General features: G+C 47.6%; 1 protein-coding gene across 1 annotated transcript in view; it reads left to right on the plus strand.

The window, feature by feature from the left end:
* MAN1C1 (mannosidase, alpha, class 1C, member 1) overlaps positions 1–17660 on the plus strand; it is a 40559-nt gene that overhangs the window by 4786 nt on the left and 18113 nt on the right. The window contains exon 2 of the mRNA XM_010077855.1: positions 16487–16602. Coding sequence (XP_010076157.1) covers positions 16487–16602 — 116 coding nt within the window. The remainder of the gene's footprint in view (positions 1–16486; positions 16603–17660) is intronic.

Genomic DNA, 17660 nt, shown 5'->3' on the forward strand with positions numbered 1-17660 from the left:
ATTGCACATGACATTGTATGGTTGGCTCCATGGGCTCTTTAAAGAGGAAAACATATTGTAATGAATATATTGTAATGTCGCTGGAACACTGTTGCTCCTTGGCATCATCTTCCTTTTTTTATGTATAATGCTACCCAGTTGAATATTATTTTCAGGAAGGGTATTTTGAGTTGACGTTGGCTTTTGCTGTCACTGAAATCTGTAGCAACAAACTTATTTCCTGTCAAATGAATCAGGATATCCTCCACCTATCAAACTCGTTGGAGATTGGTTGCATGATTCATGTTAGAGCTGACATTTATCCCCGTTACGGGGTTCTTTTCCCCCTGCCAAAGATCGCTCCTTCCAGACCCCGAGGTTGTCATGAATACCGCAGGAGACCCGTTGCCGCTCTGCTCCCACCTTGGGTCGTGCCAGCAGCGGTGGCTTCCTTCAGATGTGCTGCTTCAAGCGTCAGCTGAAGCACCAGGGTTCCGCCGAGCCCTGCACCTCACACGGAGAGGTTTAAGCTTATTACAGTGGCTCAGCTGACAGGTAGCAACTTGTCAGCTTGAAATACTCATTTAAAAAGTTTAAACAGCAAAAGCTGTTAAATGTCAGCTGTAGTGGCCCAGGGCCTTCAGGCACCGTTCCTACCAGAGCCTTGTTCTGGGGCTGAGCTGGACCTGACCAGCTCCGCTGCGGCAGCGCGTCTTGAAAAAATTTTGATCTGAACCGAACACATTCATCTCCCCTCAGCTGAGATTTACATCTTAGAAAACAAACTCAGGAAATGCAGTGGAGAAAAGCCTTGGCCGAAGATGCAAAGCACAGACGCACGTTCCGGTGTCTCTGCGCATCTGCGTGCAGCCCTGTGGACACGGGGACAGCTGCAAAGGTTGGACAGCGAGGGTTCGGTCTGGGCCTGGCTTTAGCAGGAAACCGAGCAAGCTTCACATTATCTCAGTGTAAAACCATTCATCATCCCGGGCTTCCTCACGAGTTTCATGAACTTTCCATTGACCCTGAACTGAGTTTTGAGTTTAATGAGGCCTAGAAGTAGGAGAGTGTCTTGGGATTTGTCAGAACTGCTTTGCACAGCAAAATGGAGAAGGAAACAAAAAAAAAAAAAAAAAAAAAGAGAAAAAACAGACATTAAAGTAGCAAATGAAAGCAGAAAAATAAGGAAAATCAGGTTGAGATGTTGTGACTAGAGAGCTTTCTTTGGGACCTGTTTTCAAGATGCTGAGGAGCAGAACGTACACCGGTGTGGAGGAAGCACGCCACGCATGAGCAGCCCCGTTACCATGTAGACAGGGGAACGATCCATGCTGTAACTATTTTTTTTTCCTTTTTTCCAAACTCTGGGGGCTGTATTTCAAAATACAGTGAGCTTGTCTTTAAACTTTTTTCTTCTTTTTAAATTTTTTGAATTTTTTTTTTTAATCACCCCATTATGGAGGTTGTTTGTGCCTCATTCCGGACACTAATTATGCGGAAATAATTGTCTAATCTTCAGAGATATTGAGCGTGTGATTAAAAGGCAGCCAACTGAGAGTGGGTGTAGTTGGACTGCTCACCGATTCCTCTCTGGATTACGGAGGTGTTGGTGGCAACTCCACAGCAAGAGCTGAGCTGGAGGTTTGGAGCTTCCAACTGGCTTGAGCTAACATCCAGCATCCACTCCAAGGATCTCAATGGCACCCCTCTGTGTTGACTTGATAATAACACAGAATGTACAGAATTGAATACCAGACGTGAAGCTCCAGACGACACAGATATCTCTGCTTTGTTCAGAATATCTTTCAGGAATGCTGAAGACTGTTTGTCTTCCTGCCACCATTTGCAGTCGGCTGCTTTGCGTAGTTTCTGCTGCAGACGCAAACCCACCTGCTGACACACGCTACCAGAAACTGCGTAAAAAAAAGCAGAGCAAGTTAAGAATATTTAAAAGATGTACTTTTAGCCATGCCTTTTCATGCTGGAAATATCTTGAGAATTTATCTTTATCCCTCTGTATTTAGCTTTTCCTTGTTTATTCCGAGGAGATGGGTAGCTATAAACTGCGTAGCAAAACCCCATTTCTCTTCCTTGTTTTTAAGTCACTCCTTTTCCACTCTTGAAACTTCTGAAGAGATTAGGCAGGTTCAGAACTGGCTTTGCTGTGTTAGATTTCACATTTAGAACTTAACTGCTTTCTCTTTTTTTTTTTTTTTGTGCTACTGCTTAAGTTTCTTGCCACCTTCATTATGTATCTCATTAGGTATTCATCTGGATTAGTGTTAAATTTTGACATTTTTCTATTTGCCTTCAGGAGATCGCTTTGCAAATGGCTCCTGCTACAGAATTTCCTTTTCTATAATTTCTCCAGGTACTTGTTTCCAATATTTTTTTTTCATATCTGCTGCCTTTTGGGACGAGAGAAGTCTCTTATCTCACTTAATCAGTAGGTTTAACGTCATCCCATAGGATGTCAACTTTCAGATTGGTTACTGGTTTCAAGGTTGGATCTATGTGTTCAGAATATTCTGGCATTTGTCATTTGAAGACCTCTATACTTTTAAAAAATACTCTCTCTTAACCTCTCAGGATTGTCCTTGTCTCTAGAGAGAATTTTTTGGAAGTTGAAGAAAATCCCTTAGCCTTTGCTTGAGGCATCAGTGTGAAAAACAGGGAGGATTTTTTTGGACTTACTAAAATTGTTCATCCTTCTTCTGATGTTTTATTCTCAAAAAAATCAACTGCACCCTAACACACTTTGTATGCAGCTCCCAAAAGAAAAAAAGGAGAGAAAAAACCTCAGTGCAGGAAAACGAAGGTGTTTCAAGAGAGAGTTCTGAAGGCAGAGGTTGTTTCCATACCAATTTCAATATACCCATAATAGCCCTGCTCTGATACAAACATGCAATTAAGAACACCTAAGTTACGCCTATTCCTCGCCACGGTGCTTTTGTCTGAACACATGATTACACAGGGATACGACTTCTTCGCAGAGCTGGAGGACGGGAAAGCACAGACCACGTGAATACTGAAGTGCAGCGTGGTCCAAGCTCACAGCGTTCCCGGTGACGGTCTTCGCAGCAGCCCTGATTTCTGTGTCTCACATCTTCATCTCCAGTCCCTGTGCTGTGTTCTGCGAGCAAGAGCAGATCATTCAGGAATGGAGAAACTGAGGACTGAGTTTTTCCCCGTACGTGAGAGCTTTCATTGACTTCACCGCGGCCTTCAGGCAGCTGGAAGTGGAAGTCGCCTTTGGGCATTAAAATTAACACCTTTTGACTAGGCTAGAACATTCCTTCTCTCTTGGCAGGCTGCATCCTGGTTGCTGTGGGAACCAGAGCATTTTTAATTTCCTGACTTCTGTGTACATCCAAAATTGTAACTGTGATGTACTCTGTCACTAAGGTAGCTTTGGGGGTTTGCAGGGAATGGAGCCATCAGAAAGCATTTTGTGTAGCACTTCCTTCCCTCCAAATCACTCCGGTGCATCTCCGAGGGGCAGCTTCACGAGGCTTTTTGGAGCCCTGGATTCTCATTCACCTTAGTGAGTAATCACAGAATAAAAAAGGAACAGTGAGAGGTCATTTAGTGCTTCCCTTCTCAAGCCATCCCTAAGTACCCCATGTTGGAAAGTCACCGCGGGCATTCTGTTTCAGCGTTTGACAATTTTAAGCTTGCGCTGGTGGCTGACCTCGCTCTGTTGCCGAAAGTTACGCTGTGACTTCTTGGCCTCTCCCCGTGGATGTGGAGAATGGTTTTCCATCTCCTTCTTTGCAGCATCTCTCTGTGTCTTTGCCAAGTTCCCTTTGCTCTTCTCCCCTCCAGGCTGAGCAGCCTCAGACCTTTCCAGCTGTAATTGTAGGTCACATTCCCCGGCCGCTGCCTCAGTGCCGTCGCTCCCCTCTGAACTCTGCAGATGAGCCAAATGTCTCCTGAAGCGGACTCTGGCCGGCCGAGGCTTTGCGGGCAGGGAGCAGAGTGCAGGAGTCCTTTCCTGTCTTGCGTGTGACACAGACTGCCTGCCTGTCCTGGGCTGGGGTCCGCGCTGTTCTGTAACGTTCTAACAGTGTTGATTTGAGCTGGATTTGTGCTCTGCTGCAGCCTGGGTATCGTTCTCTGCAGAGTGCTGCCTAACCGTCTATTCCTTATGCTTCACGGTTCGTTGTTCTTCCCTCGGGGTGGAATACGTTGTGTGTCCTTATTGAATTGCATCCTGGTTATTTCAGACTATTGCTAAGATTATTTTGATATCTAATCCTGTCAAGCAACATACTGGGGAGCATTTGGAGTCTTTCAGCCGGGCTCTTGGTGGTGTGACTTTAACAACAGAGGAGAGAAAAGGAAGAATACAGACAGATGGTTCCAAGCGATGGAGTTACCATGGCTTAATGTGTTCCTGCTCATCAGCTGAGACATGGTAATGGACCGTTGGCACTCTTCTGACCCATTGCATTCACAAATAAAATGTATTTAGATTATTTCAGCGTTGATTATCGGGGACCTTATCTCAGTTTCTGAGCAGGAACTCGAGTGCTCAGCAGTATCTGCGCTGATAGCAGGTGTCCAGCCCAGCACCTCCCCTCCTGTCGCACGCTGAACAGCACAGCTAATCCTCTGAACTTTATTTGGAGGCAAAGGGCACTTTCCTTCTGCATATCTGAATTCTGCTCTCACACTTGGGCTTGTGTTAAGGAGCAGCTCATTTCTGTGAACACACTGTGGGAGGTGATGTTTGCTTGTCTGGACTATAGATAAAACCCCACCAGGGATGAGTGGTTTTATAACCCAAACTAGAAAGCACTGTCTGTTCTGCCGAGCTCCTCCAGAGTGTATCGTCTCTGCCGAGGAAAAAATGCCAGCTCGAGTAACAAGCTGCATCTCTCTCCTGTGCTGTCATAACACATCTGCCACAGCCATTTTTTGGGAAGCGTGTTTGGAAGATAGAAGGGCACCTTCTTCCTGGTTATTATAAGAAAGTGTCTCTCCTTTGAATTCTAAGATGAATTAGCAGTCTCTGCTCATTAACCGCTACCTGCATCTCTCCAAGTCCGTGGATAATAGTTGCAGGTAGGATGTGTGTGTTTGTTTTAATAGGCCTGTTGGGACCCCTCACATTAAATGATGCAAGTCCTCGAGGAGGCATGTGAAGGAGCAATAAATAGTATATAATCAGATTACCTTTAACCAGTCTGAAATTAATTTCAAATATCCAGAAGAGAAGAGACCAGCAGTATTCTGCCCCACCCATATTGCTGCTGTTGTCTTCTGCTTCACCTTCTTGAACTGTTCCTCTCGGAACTACTCCTTGCTTGTCCAATTACCATCTTTGCCAGCAGTAATAACCTCTGCTTCGCTGACATTTGAGCCCTGTTGCCCAAACAAAGGAGAAAACCTCTTTCCCGAAGGAGCATTTGAATGATTATTGCTTTCAATTTTCCGCTGAGCTCTCCGTAGCCGGCGTAGTCTGCCTGCAGTGAAATCTGTGTGTCATGGGAAATGGATGGGATGCACATGGCGAGTGGATTTGCGGTATCTCTGCTGTATCGAGGATTGTGTTCCTGAGGCTCAGTCCGACTGCTTCCTCCTCTATGACACTTGCAAAGAGAGAGAGCTTGATTTGAGCTCCAGGAGGCTTGGAGTCACGCAGTGACGGGACAGCGCCTGTTGTTGGAGGATTGCTAAATGATGAAAGATGGTTAGAGAAACTGGGGAGAAGAGGATTAAACTGGGAAGCTGCTGCCAAATATTAAATACTTAAGAGTCAGTTGGCAGTAGGTGCTTGTCATATGTCTTCTCTTCCCTTCCACCGGAGGAGGAACTATCTGAAGGGCTGTTACTGTGGCAAGCAATTCATTTTTATGCTGAACACCTTTCTTTTCTTTTTTTTTTCCCCAGTGCATAATAACAATACTGCTAACCTGTTCCCACCAGCCTGATCTCCTCTAGATACAGTCTACTTTGCCACATTCCTAACTGAGCACGAATTCTTTTTTTCTCTCTCTCACCAATCACTTGTTCAGGGGAGAGCTGCCACTGCTAGTTCAGTTTGAATGATAGACTTAATTCTTCAGGGGAAATTGATATTTGAAAAACATGAGTGGTTTGTAATCCAAAAAAGCTATTTCTTCCCCAGCTGGAACACATTGTGTATTAAATTTGATCATAGCAACCTAAAAGCCAACACTTCACGATGCTTCTCCGTGGTGCCAGATTTACCTAGGAACTGTGCGGCACATACGCTGACACCCAGTGTGGAGTGCAGGTGGGACTGTGATTCATTATCACAGTCTCCATGAACTCAGAAGACCGCTCCTGCTGACAACGAGAAACAGACTGAGCTGTCTCATGGGCCAGATGCTTGGGCGATCTCCGTAATGCCAGTCTTCAAAATTCCTCGCCTTCGGGTGGGAGGTGGGTTGTCCTTCTTTGGCAGGTGGCTCCTTCAAGGTGCTGTTACCTTTTAGTCTCTTTGCACGCTCTGATGTACCATAGTCTCTGCTTCTTCCGAGCCACGTGCTCCAGGATTAGGTGCTTTCTAAGTATCTTTTGAGGGAATGATCAGCACTTCGACCTTTCTGTAATTGGGGCAAGCATGATGTTATCCTCCCGCCCTACAGTGGTGGATAGGTTTTGAGTTGATTTGGGTTTGAAGCTTGTAGAGTGGCAGTGACATTGGCATTGAGTGATGCCCTGTGTCTAGGGTTTCTGATGGATCCACTAAGTATTTCTTCCAGAACTGCAAGACAATTAGCATCTCTGGGATCAGATAATTGATAGCTGACGAGGTTAGTGGCCAGTCAGTAGCCTACAAGGCATGGCCATCACTCTGCCAGCTACTGGAGCTAGATCCATCAGGAATCCTGAAGTGGCACGTCAAGCTGAAATCCAGGATGGTTTGTGTCTTGGGGTGGTGGAGGATCTGTGGGGGCTTGGCACAGTTCCCCCCATGTCTGTTGCCCCTGCTGTCCTGCTGCAGGGCAGGACAAGTGCCAGGGACAGGCAGACTCTGGAGCCAACCAGAGCTGGTGCAGTTAGCGAGCTGGGAGCCCCAACAGTCCCAGCGTGCTGCCCCAAGGCTCCATCAGTGCAGAGGATGGAGCCGCCCGTGGCGTGCTGCTCGGTCGAGCTGCCTGTGAGCCGCTGCAAGGTGGGTTCTGCTCTGCTGCCTACATCCAGGGAGCGTGCATGGGGGGGAGAATATTGGGGTGTGACCTTTTGACAATATCTGGAGAGGAGAGTGAGGAAGATTAATACAAAGAAGACAGGAAAACAGCCTTGGATATGGAGCGTTTTCTGATGAGGTCCCTGAAGTGTAGGTGCAGTGGTTTATTTGGAAGGCAAAGAAAAATGAGGTTGCTCAAAAGCTAATGGACTTTTTTTTTTTTAAGTCTGCAGGAGAATGTGCTGATGAGAAAAGAAATAGATCTTTCCTAATTCTTGGACCACTTCTTTGTCCGCTTTATCTCTCTCTCCTGCTACCTTGTTGCTCAGATGTGATTTGTTTAGTTTACCTTAAATAAAGGGAATAAAGTTACTCTGTTACAGCTATCAGGTTCACAGACAAAAACCTCAATAAATAAGACACAGTGGCAAGGCTGCAGCTCAGGTCTGGTGGCGTTGGCTTTGCAGGCTTCAGCTGCAGGAGGTGGGTAGCGGCCACAGGCGGCTGAAGGGCCGGATTGTGGTGAGACAATTGTAAAGACTTAATTGAGACATTTTCTTTCTCCCTGAAAAGGCCTGTAGCCTGTTTCCTAGTTTCATTTGGATTTTCTGTTTATGTCAGCTGAACAAATGGCACCAGCCCTGTCCTAGAGGTCACTGATCCTCCGGGTAACGTGAGCAGATTGTCCTTCTGCTTGCGAACGTCCTCTGGAACTGGAGTGTGTCTTCCAGTCCCGGTACCTAGCGAGAGGCTTCTGTGCTTGAGGACAACTGTGAAAGGAAAAGTTAAAAAATAAACTGGTGGGAGTGATTCCCCCCTATTCCAGGGGGAAGATGAACGGCTAGTGCAAGGAGCTTAGGAAGAACGGAGACAGAAATGCCAGGTCAGATGATGGTGGATAAACTCATGCGATCGACGGAGATGGTGAGACAGCAGCTGGCGAGGGAACGGGCCAGGAGACAAGGGGCTGTTTGCTTGGGGTCAGAGGGGCAGCGTGTGCCTTGCTGCCTGGTGACTCTTGTTTCTTGTCGTGCTGTAGCTGGTACTGAGTAGAACAGGCTAAAACTTTCCCTGAATGTGGATTTTAAAATCTTTTTCTTTCTCTAACCAGCTCGTTATCTTTATTTCAGTTCTTTTTAAACTCGGAGGAAAATGCCTCCTGCTTTTTTGCTGGCAGAAGAAATAAGGCCCAGAGCAGGCAGGGAGCTCTGGCCTAAACCCAGAGCCTACCCCTGGAGCTCCAGCCTCCCAAACACTTGTTCTTCCCAACCCTGAGCACTCTGCAGAGAGCACTGGCACATCTTCGCTGCAAAACAGATTTTTCAAGAAACTGTGCAGTGATTTTCACAGTTTACTTTGTTGCCAAGATAATCCTGAGCTGTGTCAAAGTCTCTGTGTAGATTTCCCCCAGAATTCGACAGCGTGCCACCACCCAGAAGCTGTCTGGTGACGTGGTCTCAGCCAGCTCCCAGGCTTCTCGCACAAATCTCTGGATAAATGTCAAAAGTTCAGTCTGGGCTCCAAGCACTGTCAATGAGAAAAAGAACCAAAAAGAACAAGAAAAGCAGCACTCGGTGATGGTCGCTTTTCAAACTCCTGTTTTAACAAGGCACTGATTTTAATCAAAGCCAGTTCAGTCTTTTGAAGCCTTCAGTACCAGCATAACCAGAAGAAGGGATCTCAGTGTTTTCAGTTCTTGTTTTGCGCAGCGTCGCCTGCACCCCAAGAGGTGAAGATAAATAACCAGTAACAACTGGAGCCTTTTGTGTCTCAACAGTTAACAAGTTCATCATGTTTCATAGAAACTGCATCCTAATTTTTATTCCAAACAAGATTTCAGCACTAATTTTTGTTTTGACAAATATGATTTGACACAAGAACAGTGGGAGTCAAGACCTTTCATTTTTGATCTAGGTTTACATTGCGCTGATCTGAATTCCTCCCCCTTTCACTCTTACCTTTCAGTTGTTAAATTGGTTATTAAAGTTAGCAAAAAGCTATTTGAAACTCTCTGTTCTGCGGCATTTAAACAGTCCTGCTATATGCAAGATTAAGTATGATAGCTTCCTAATGACTTGTGCTGTTCATTGGAAGCGTTGGCACAATGCATTACTGTGCAGATTTTTTAAATGGCTCTGTTGAAAATGAAGGATTTGGTTTCTGTTCACTGAGAAACTTCATAAAGGATTGTTTGCCAAATGGCAGGACCAGGCCCCCTGGGTCTTTCCTCCATGACATTAGAGATGATATTTCTTAACCTCTTTGCTTGCTCTAGTGCTTTGGCACTGCCTGCTGAATAAGAGTGTCGGTGAGGTTAGATGAGGCTTCCATCCATCCCTGCGACAGACGATTCATAACAGCGGCATTGCACCAACAGCAGGGGCATGTGGCTCTCTAAACGCAGGTGATACGGCTCAAAGAAGAATTTTATTCAAGCTAAGCCCTGACATCAGGGAGGTAGTGTTTGAAAAGCTGGTGAAGATACTTGTGTCTCCTGCTGCTTGGGAATCCTCGCACCATCTCCAGCCTCGCAAAGGCAGTGCATCCAGGCACGCGCTAAATTCCTCCTTGTTCCTTGCACCTAGACAGCAAAGCTGGTGAGCATTCAGACAGGGAGACTGCCTCGTTGCGTGGGATGTATGTGATGTTTGCGGCATTTTGGCTTTGCAGCAGGGCAGCCGCGCTTTAGATCACGCACTTGCAAGCCATCATGCTCCCCAGACAGAGCAGCTATGGGAGTTGGGCAGAGCCATCGGTAAAAGGCATTTGTCCTTCCCGAGGAAGAGGCTATTAAATACCCCACTCTTAGCTACTCGTTTGCTGAAGCATCACTTTCACAGCTTTTCTAAAGACTCTCAAGGGACAGACTTGCAGCTGGGAGCCCTTCAAGTCTCATATCTGGCCTATGATACTCCAAGTTGGCTATTTTGGGAAGAAGGGAGTGAGGGAAGGCGACTCTCTCTGTCCCTCCCATCACAGCTGCTCCACTTTGTCTAGAAAATCAAATGTTTGCTGAGCTCCAGAGGCTGAACGTGTCCTGGGGTTAGGCCACTTGTGTAGCCACTGGGAGAAGCGGGTGCAGGTCTGTGTGCTATAAACTGTCTCTTCTCTTTGGGGCTGTTATTCTGCATCCTATTTAATAGAAACCCTCTGAGGTAGGATGAAGGTAAATGAATCGTGCTTTGTTGCCAGTGAGTCACTCTGTTGCCTGACTGTTGTCTCTTCTCTTCCCAGTGAGTCACTGACACCTTATTAGAGCAGCTGACAGACCCCAGGCCCTCTTCCCCCGGGAAGGAGCACGGTGGGGCTTTGTTTCCACAGCAGCTGGGTAGGCTGAAAAGGTGGCATGAGGCTCCAGCTCCACGGCCCAGAAGGCTGATAATTTCCTCGGTTATGGGCAACATTTTAGCAGTTTGAACTGAAAGAGCAGGAGCAGAGCAGGGGAAGACAAACCATTTTCTGACCACAGCAAAAAACACAATCGATTTTCTGATGCCAAAGGACCACATTGAAAATATCCTGGATGCTCTTGCAAGTGCCCTGCAGTCTCTTTGTTTTTCATTTTTCTTTCTTCACAGTCTGATTCTGTCCCTCTTTCCTAATTTTTTGTCCTTTCCTTCAGTCCCTGCTCACTCCTCAGTCACGTATTTTCTGTTAAAAGAAATCTACCCCGTTTGCTGTTGCTGCCTGCAGGGTGGGTGCAGAGGGTGGAGGCAGAGGTTCTTTCAAGCAGAAGGTTTTGACCTTGGCTGCAGGAAGCCATATGAAAAGTTGTGGCTTTCTCTGCTGTGACTGTCTCCTGTTCTGTGTGGCTCCCACAGAGACCGGAGGAGAGCTAAACCCAGGATAATGCCATGGATAAAAGACAATTCTTTGTGTGGAGACCACGTCTTTCGCTCAGTAGATTGCTTCCTAAGCAATGTGACCCCGTCCTCTGGGCCCTTTCTAACGGGGGAGCTCAGCTGTGCTGGCTGAGCAACGCCTTGATCCGTGTTCCAGCCCGACACGACCTGTGGCCGTCCCTCGTTGTTAACCTGGGTGGGTGCAAAGTGTTCACATCAGTTGAATTTCACTGGTGGCTCGTGAAAGCTTCAGCGAGTCAGATGTAAACTCTTATTGCTCTACTAATGATCAGACGTGCGGTTTCTGCTGTGTACCTGGCGCTGGAGTGTTTGGTTGGCCTGTTTCTGCCTAAATTGGTGGGTTTGATTTGCAGATATTGGGTAGCTAAAAGGAAGTTCACAGACGCAGCAGCAGTTGTGATTGGTACCACAGTTGTACTGGGTGCCTGCCCGGCGCTTTGCAGTGCTTTTCAAGCCTTCATCAGCCCTTGGGTGTTTGGCAGGTGGTAGGGTAGCTATTCCCCACCTTTGATCAGCCCTCATGGCCTCCCTTTAAACTCTCCATTGAGGAGAAAGCTGTTTCCTTCTCTCCTCCACCCACTCGCCAGGAGCTGGAGACCAGGCCTGTGGGACATGTGCAAATGGGTGACTCTCCTGCTGTGCCAGGGGCTGTCACTCGTAGGGTCCCCACTCACCTAACTTGGAGCTTTTCACCCTTCGCAATCCTTGTTCAGCTTGTGCTCGGGACCACGCTTCTTGGCCGTAGCCCGTGGGCTCATACAGATCTTTGTGCGGGGTCAGAGGAGCCCCAGGCTGCGGTGGCAGCTCTTTTCCTCTGCCCCGTGCTCTGTAGTGGGTTCGGAGAGAGCTGCCCCTCGCCGGCTGGCACTCCCCGCCTCGGGTCGGTGCTGCAGTAGGCTGGCAGGCTTTTGTACCCCCTGGTTTCTTTGGTTGTTGAGACTGGCGTACGTCTTCCGACGTGTTCCCCTTCTGGCCCAGTGAGCACACATTAAACCTCCTAATGAGCCTTTGGAATTGTTTTTTGTCTTATAAACTCTTGCTGCGAGTGGCTTTAATGAACCCCTAAGCTAGCAGGCAGCAGGGATGAGTTAGGGATCGGAGAAGTGGATGAGTCCTTCTGTTCAGATTATCTACCCCAGACTAGAACGAGCTGATACAGGCTTTATCGGTGGGTTTTTGAGACAGCACTGCCACTAACGCCCATGAAGGACCTTCTGAGACTGTACCGCTTGAAGGGTCTTGTTCCTCCAGAGCGGCGTTCCAGCACATTCCCGCTGAGGCCGTGGGGGTACGGTGTGTGTACAATGCCGTCTCCTCTCCGAGGAGGGCTCCATTCAGCACCTTTCACAAGCATTGTGTTAATTAATGTACCGTTTGTTAGTGATTGCTGTGGCAGTGTTCACCAGCGAGCGGGTGGGTGCTGGTTCCTCTGGGTGGGTGGGAGTAGGAACAGAGCAGCCTTGTTGCCTCCATGGATGTCTCCATTCTTCTCGTGCACAAAAGAGCAAATACACTTGTGGCTCGGGACGGGGTGGTACAGCTCAAGAAGAGATGAACCTTTGTCCTGCTGCCACGAGCTGCTTCTTCTGGGGCGTTGCTGTTCTCTCACAGATGAGACTCCAGGCAGAGACCCTGCCACTTGCTGTCACAAGAGCTGCCATGAAGTCCTCCGGTTAGAAACGCCGCTGGACGAGCATCCCTGGTTCTGCCTGAGGTCCCGGTCCTTCCCACTGGTCCCGGTGGAGGGTTCCTCTTTCCTGTTCAGAAGGGCCATGGGCTCTCTCTGGGCAGCGCAGGAGCTGGTGTGGACCCCAGAGCTGTGTCCGATAGACTCTCCTGCCCTTTTGGCATCGGCGCGGCGACCCTGCCTCTCCCGGGAGAGGTGTATCTCTGCTCCAGGCCAGTTCTGCAGCAGGATGAAGGGAGGCTTTTTATAGCACACGGGGCCTTAGATTTGTGGAGACAGGGAGAATCTCAGACAGAGTCCTGCTTAGAAGTCACTGCTGCCTTTTCTGGGTACTTTCAGAAGGGTTTCTTTTGAGGGTTTCTTGGTTTTTACTTTAAAACTCTCTCAGAGAGAGTACAATGAGGCTGAAACCAGGAATTTAGAGAGGGGAGTGTCAGCAAGAGTCAAAAGTGACAGAGTGGGTTTTGATTCCTTTTCCTTTTGAAGCTGTTCCCCTTTGATTACATCCCTCACATTATAATGTGTAGATCTGGAAAGGTGATTATTTTTCAGCATCTCTCCAAGTAAGCAGCATGTCAAGCAAATCTCACCACCTTTCTCAATGGGTGCATAGATATTGTAATAAACATGCCAGGGTACGTACAGCACCATCTTTTGACAGCTGAGTACAATCAGAGCCATCGGACATCGTATCACGAGCTCTGCCGTGGTCTGATGAAGCAAAGTCTGAGCAGGAAGGAATGAAGATGCTCCTGTAGTGAAGATGTAACATACCAGAGCGCGCAGGGGCGTCAAGGTCCTTCTTAGATGTCCTTTCTGTCCTGGCAGGTGACAGAGACACAGCGGTGATGTCCTGGTTTGCTCTCTGCGTGGTGTGGAGGGGAAGGAGGATCTTTTTTATCATTCTCACGAGGTGGCCGGAGCTGGCACGGTAGCTCTTGGTATTGCGATAGACTTTGTTAGCTGCAGGAAAAAAAAGTCAGCCATGCATTTTGCAGTTGCTTCAAAGCTGGTGCAGAAGAAAGGAAACATCAACGAGATCCTTGTACAAAACACACAGCCTGCAGTGCTTCAGATACAGAGCGGTGAGGGGAATATTTAAAACAAATGTTTAAAATGCCACAAAGACAAACCAGCGGGGAAGCAAGGTTTGCCCTCCACTTTGTCAAATACAGGGGAGGAAAGCTAAGCAACCCCGGGCTATGCTTTAGCAAAGATCCGAGCATGTTCCTAATCCCCGATGCATTTCGTGTGTTTAAATGCCTTACTCGCTAAAAACATAAAAGGCTCTGTAAATTCAAGCAATATTTTTCACTTCAATTAATCATCGCAGAAAATTGTAACTTTATTGTCTCTTTGTCTCTGTTTAGTTTGAGCAAATCCAACTTTTCTCATTGTCTCTCTGCAGATTATGGAAGGCTTTGTGGATTATATCATCAAATTAAATTGAGCCTGTTAGTGTTCCTCTCAGAATATCACAGTAATGGGCTGTGCCTCGGGCAGCATTGCCTTTCCTTCTCGTTTTAAAATGTTTTGCCTGCGTCCGTGCTGCTCTGAGCTGGTGCTTGTCTCCTTGCTAATAGGAAAGTGTAGAAGAATCACATCATCATTAATATTGAAGAATCATTAAGGCTGATAAAAGCAGCTCTGACTGCGATGATGTTGTTTTTCATGGTCAGTGCTTTTGGAAAACATGCCATACAAACATCGTCTCGGTTGGTTTTTTAGAAGCCACCAGTTGATCTAGTGGCCGTTTGACTCCATCTATTGCACTCTTGGAGATAGCTCCAGTTAGCTGATCATTTTGCAAGCCTGCAGGAGCAAATGGGTTTCCAGAGGCTGCCTCCACTGCCTTCATCCCTTTTCCACAGCCCCTGTTTTTGATGCAGACAGCATCCGAAAGCCAGCAATCTGTAGCTGAGCAGTAAAGTCTTGGTTGGGTTTTTATTAAAGCAATGATGTGCTGACTGGCTGAAAAGTGTCAAAACTGCAATCTTGGAACATCAACAAAATAAGGCAGGATGCCTTTCTTACTGGAGAGGAATGCTGAAAGCGCCAGCCCTGCGTGAAATCGGTGGATCTGAGCACTTCTCCTCTGGGGAAAGGGGATGACGTACATCAGACACAGTCGCTTTTTTGTCCTTAATAAGAAAAGACCAAAGTCTTAAGGTTCATGAGCCCTGACTCACCTTTGCCTTCCCCTGCCCTCTGCAGTAGTTCCTCCACAGTGCATCCAGCTGGGTTTTCCTCTCTTAAGCAGAACTGGAAGTGAAGGAACGCTGAAGGTATTGCAAAAGTGCCGAGCTGGTCAGAGCATGCAATAAAAGGCTGAGAAAGGGGGGGGAATTTGGGGCAGTATTTTAAAGTCTGATAGTGAGAAGAAGGAACTGACCTGAGCCAAACAGAAATACGTCTCAGGAAAACCCCTGGGCACGAGTAGTGTGCGTGACTCTTTGTGGTTACACTGGAAAGGGGGGGTGACAGGGACAGAGCCAGTACGAGCAGTTTCTCCTGCAGAAACAAAACCTGAACCTCATCCAAGCGTCTTTGCTGCCAGAGACTCCAAGAGGTCTGGCTCTCGGGGCAGGAACATGGCTGCAGCTGAGCAGCGTGTGTATGTGTGGCCCCCACGTGCAGCTCGCTGACACCCGTATAGAGGCGGCTTCATGCCCGTGTCCCCGCTGCGTTACATCCGCAGGGGGATGACTGATGATGGTGCCAAACTGGAATCCTCCACATGAGGTTTGTGTTTGCCGAGTTGCTCAGGGAGGTGATGGTCTTCACACCCTTTGCTTTCTCATGCTAGGAATAATTTTGGGGAACCCTAACAGAAATCACTCTCTAGCACTGCGATGTTCCAAACCCAGAGTTGTTAACATCTCTAGTTTCATTTCATCTCAACTGCTACGAGATTGTCTGCCTGCACACCCTGCGTAGTTTTCTTGGCATGGCACGGCATTTGTCTCACTGGAAGTTCTCCTACAGTCCATTTGCGTAAGACAACACTTGGCGTGCAATTTTTTTACATGAACGACATGGTTGGTCCAAGTACTTGGTTGGCATTTGCTTCGTCTGCGTGTGTCCCGTTGCCATCTGCTGGATATGGTGAGTGTGCTCACAGGGACTGTTCTGTGAGCCAAAGGAAGGGAGCTGTCCCCAAAGTCACCCACTGTCTCTTCAGGATTCATCGAGATTAGTTTCTGGTCTCTCTGCTGCCAGATGAGGCTGTGTTTTGTGTATTCCTGGGAAGCCCTGGGTCATGGCACTGTGCAGAAGTACTTTGTGCCCCAGATGACAAGCTCTGCATCAGGGCAGAACGGTGAAAGTCCTGTATTGGATGCTCTTGCACAATAAAAATACAATTCCCTCACTGAGGAGAGGGTTGTGCTTGTACCTGGGTTAGAAAGAGGCTGAGTTTAGGTTTACAGCTGAACAAAGATGAGGGCTGGAATTGCCTGACCACTTTGGCCAAGACAAGAGTGGAAAACAAGGCCAAGGCTTGCAGTCGTGACTGGTGGCTTGAAGCTGCTGATCTGGTGATGCTGAGCTGTTCCTTGGGGATAATCTTTCAGCAGTGTCAGGCCTTGGAAAGTTCAGGCTCTGCAAAGCAGCCCGGTTTGGGTAGCAGATGTCACTAGTCCTGTTAGCCTAGACCATGGCCAGTCTGGATCCCATCCAGCCATCCCCAGTACCGGGACTGGAAGCTGCTGCCCGTCCCAGCTCCTGCAGATGGGTCTAGAGCTAAAGACGACTGCGTGTGCCGGGTTTCATCACGCTGTTCTGTTTGCAATGCAGGAGGCCTTCGAGGAGCGACGGTGGTAGATGCCTTGGATACTCTGTACATCATGGAACTCGAGGAGGAATTCCAAGAAGCAAAGAAGTGGGTGGAGAACAGCTTTGACTTGAATGTGGTGAGTCGGTTACTGGGAATGCCTGCCTGTGTCACAGGAACGCCGCGTGTTTGGCCAGTTCTGATCACAATCTTCTCTAAGAATCATCTGGGGAGGGGAACTAGAAAGTCTGCGGGGGAAGAAACCACTCAGTGCAGTGATTTTTATTTTTTTTAGTGCCTGGCTGAAAATGAGATTCCGTGTTTAATGTTTTTTGTGGTTTGGTCTGGGTTATCAAACCAGCTGTGCTATCAAGTGAAGGATGCTGTCCTTTATCTTGCTTGGTGGCCAGCTTGCCACAGCTCTGACTACTGGTCTCCAAGCCAGCTCTTGTGTTTCTCTTGAGGGAGCTGATGGGGTCACATCAGTGGCGTACGGTGAATGTTAAAACCAGAGTGCAGTTCAAACTTTTATTTTTTTAATGCCAGCCTAGTTGTCTGTTGTGAAAAATTGTTCTCCCCGTGGGAACAATGCGTGCAGCTGCCTTTATAGAAAAGCATCATTTGGGAGGGCACGACTGGCATTCATGTATTCGTAAAAGGAAGACCACATCTGATAAATTTGGTGAATGCTCTCAGTACGTTACTGAATCAATAAACAAGGGACAAAATCAACTGGGAGATAATTTATCTGGATTTTATAAAAGCTTTTAATCTTGGCCTGCAGAATAGATTGATCTGCAAAGACAAGAATGAATGCTATGGATTGATCGGTGGAGTCAGAAAGCACAGCAGAGGGAGAGAAGGAGGGAAATTAATTAAAAATTGGCTCTGTACAGGGAACTCTAATAGTCCAGAAAAGTGAGGCAGGGACTCCAAGGCCCGCAGGCTCTGTTTGAAACTGGGTGCCATGATCTCTCTCATGCAATTTCAGTCATCGTCCCCAGGAAGCACTTGCTCTGGTGTGTAAGCTGCAGGTATTTGGAAGGGCAGGCTAGTCCGGGGGTTCCAGTGCCCCGTTGCTTTGCCCTCCTTACTGTGTTGGTGGAAGATCTTTCTGGGTTTTGCTTTTATTCATTTGCATTTGGGCAGGAATCATTTATCACGCAGATTCAATGGCCAGGAGTGGGTATTTTTTAA

This window comes from Pterocles gutturalis, unplaced genomic scaffold (genome assembly GCF_000699245.1).
Source record: "Pterocles gutturalis isolate BGI_N339 unplaced genomic scaffold, ASM69924v1 scaffold14638, whole genome shotgun sequence".
NCBI lineage: Eukaryota > Metazoa > Chordata > Aves > Pterocliformes > Pteroclidae > Pterocles > Pterocles gutturalis.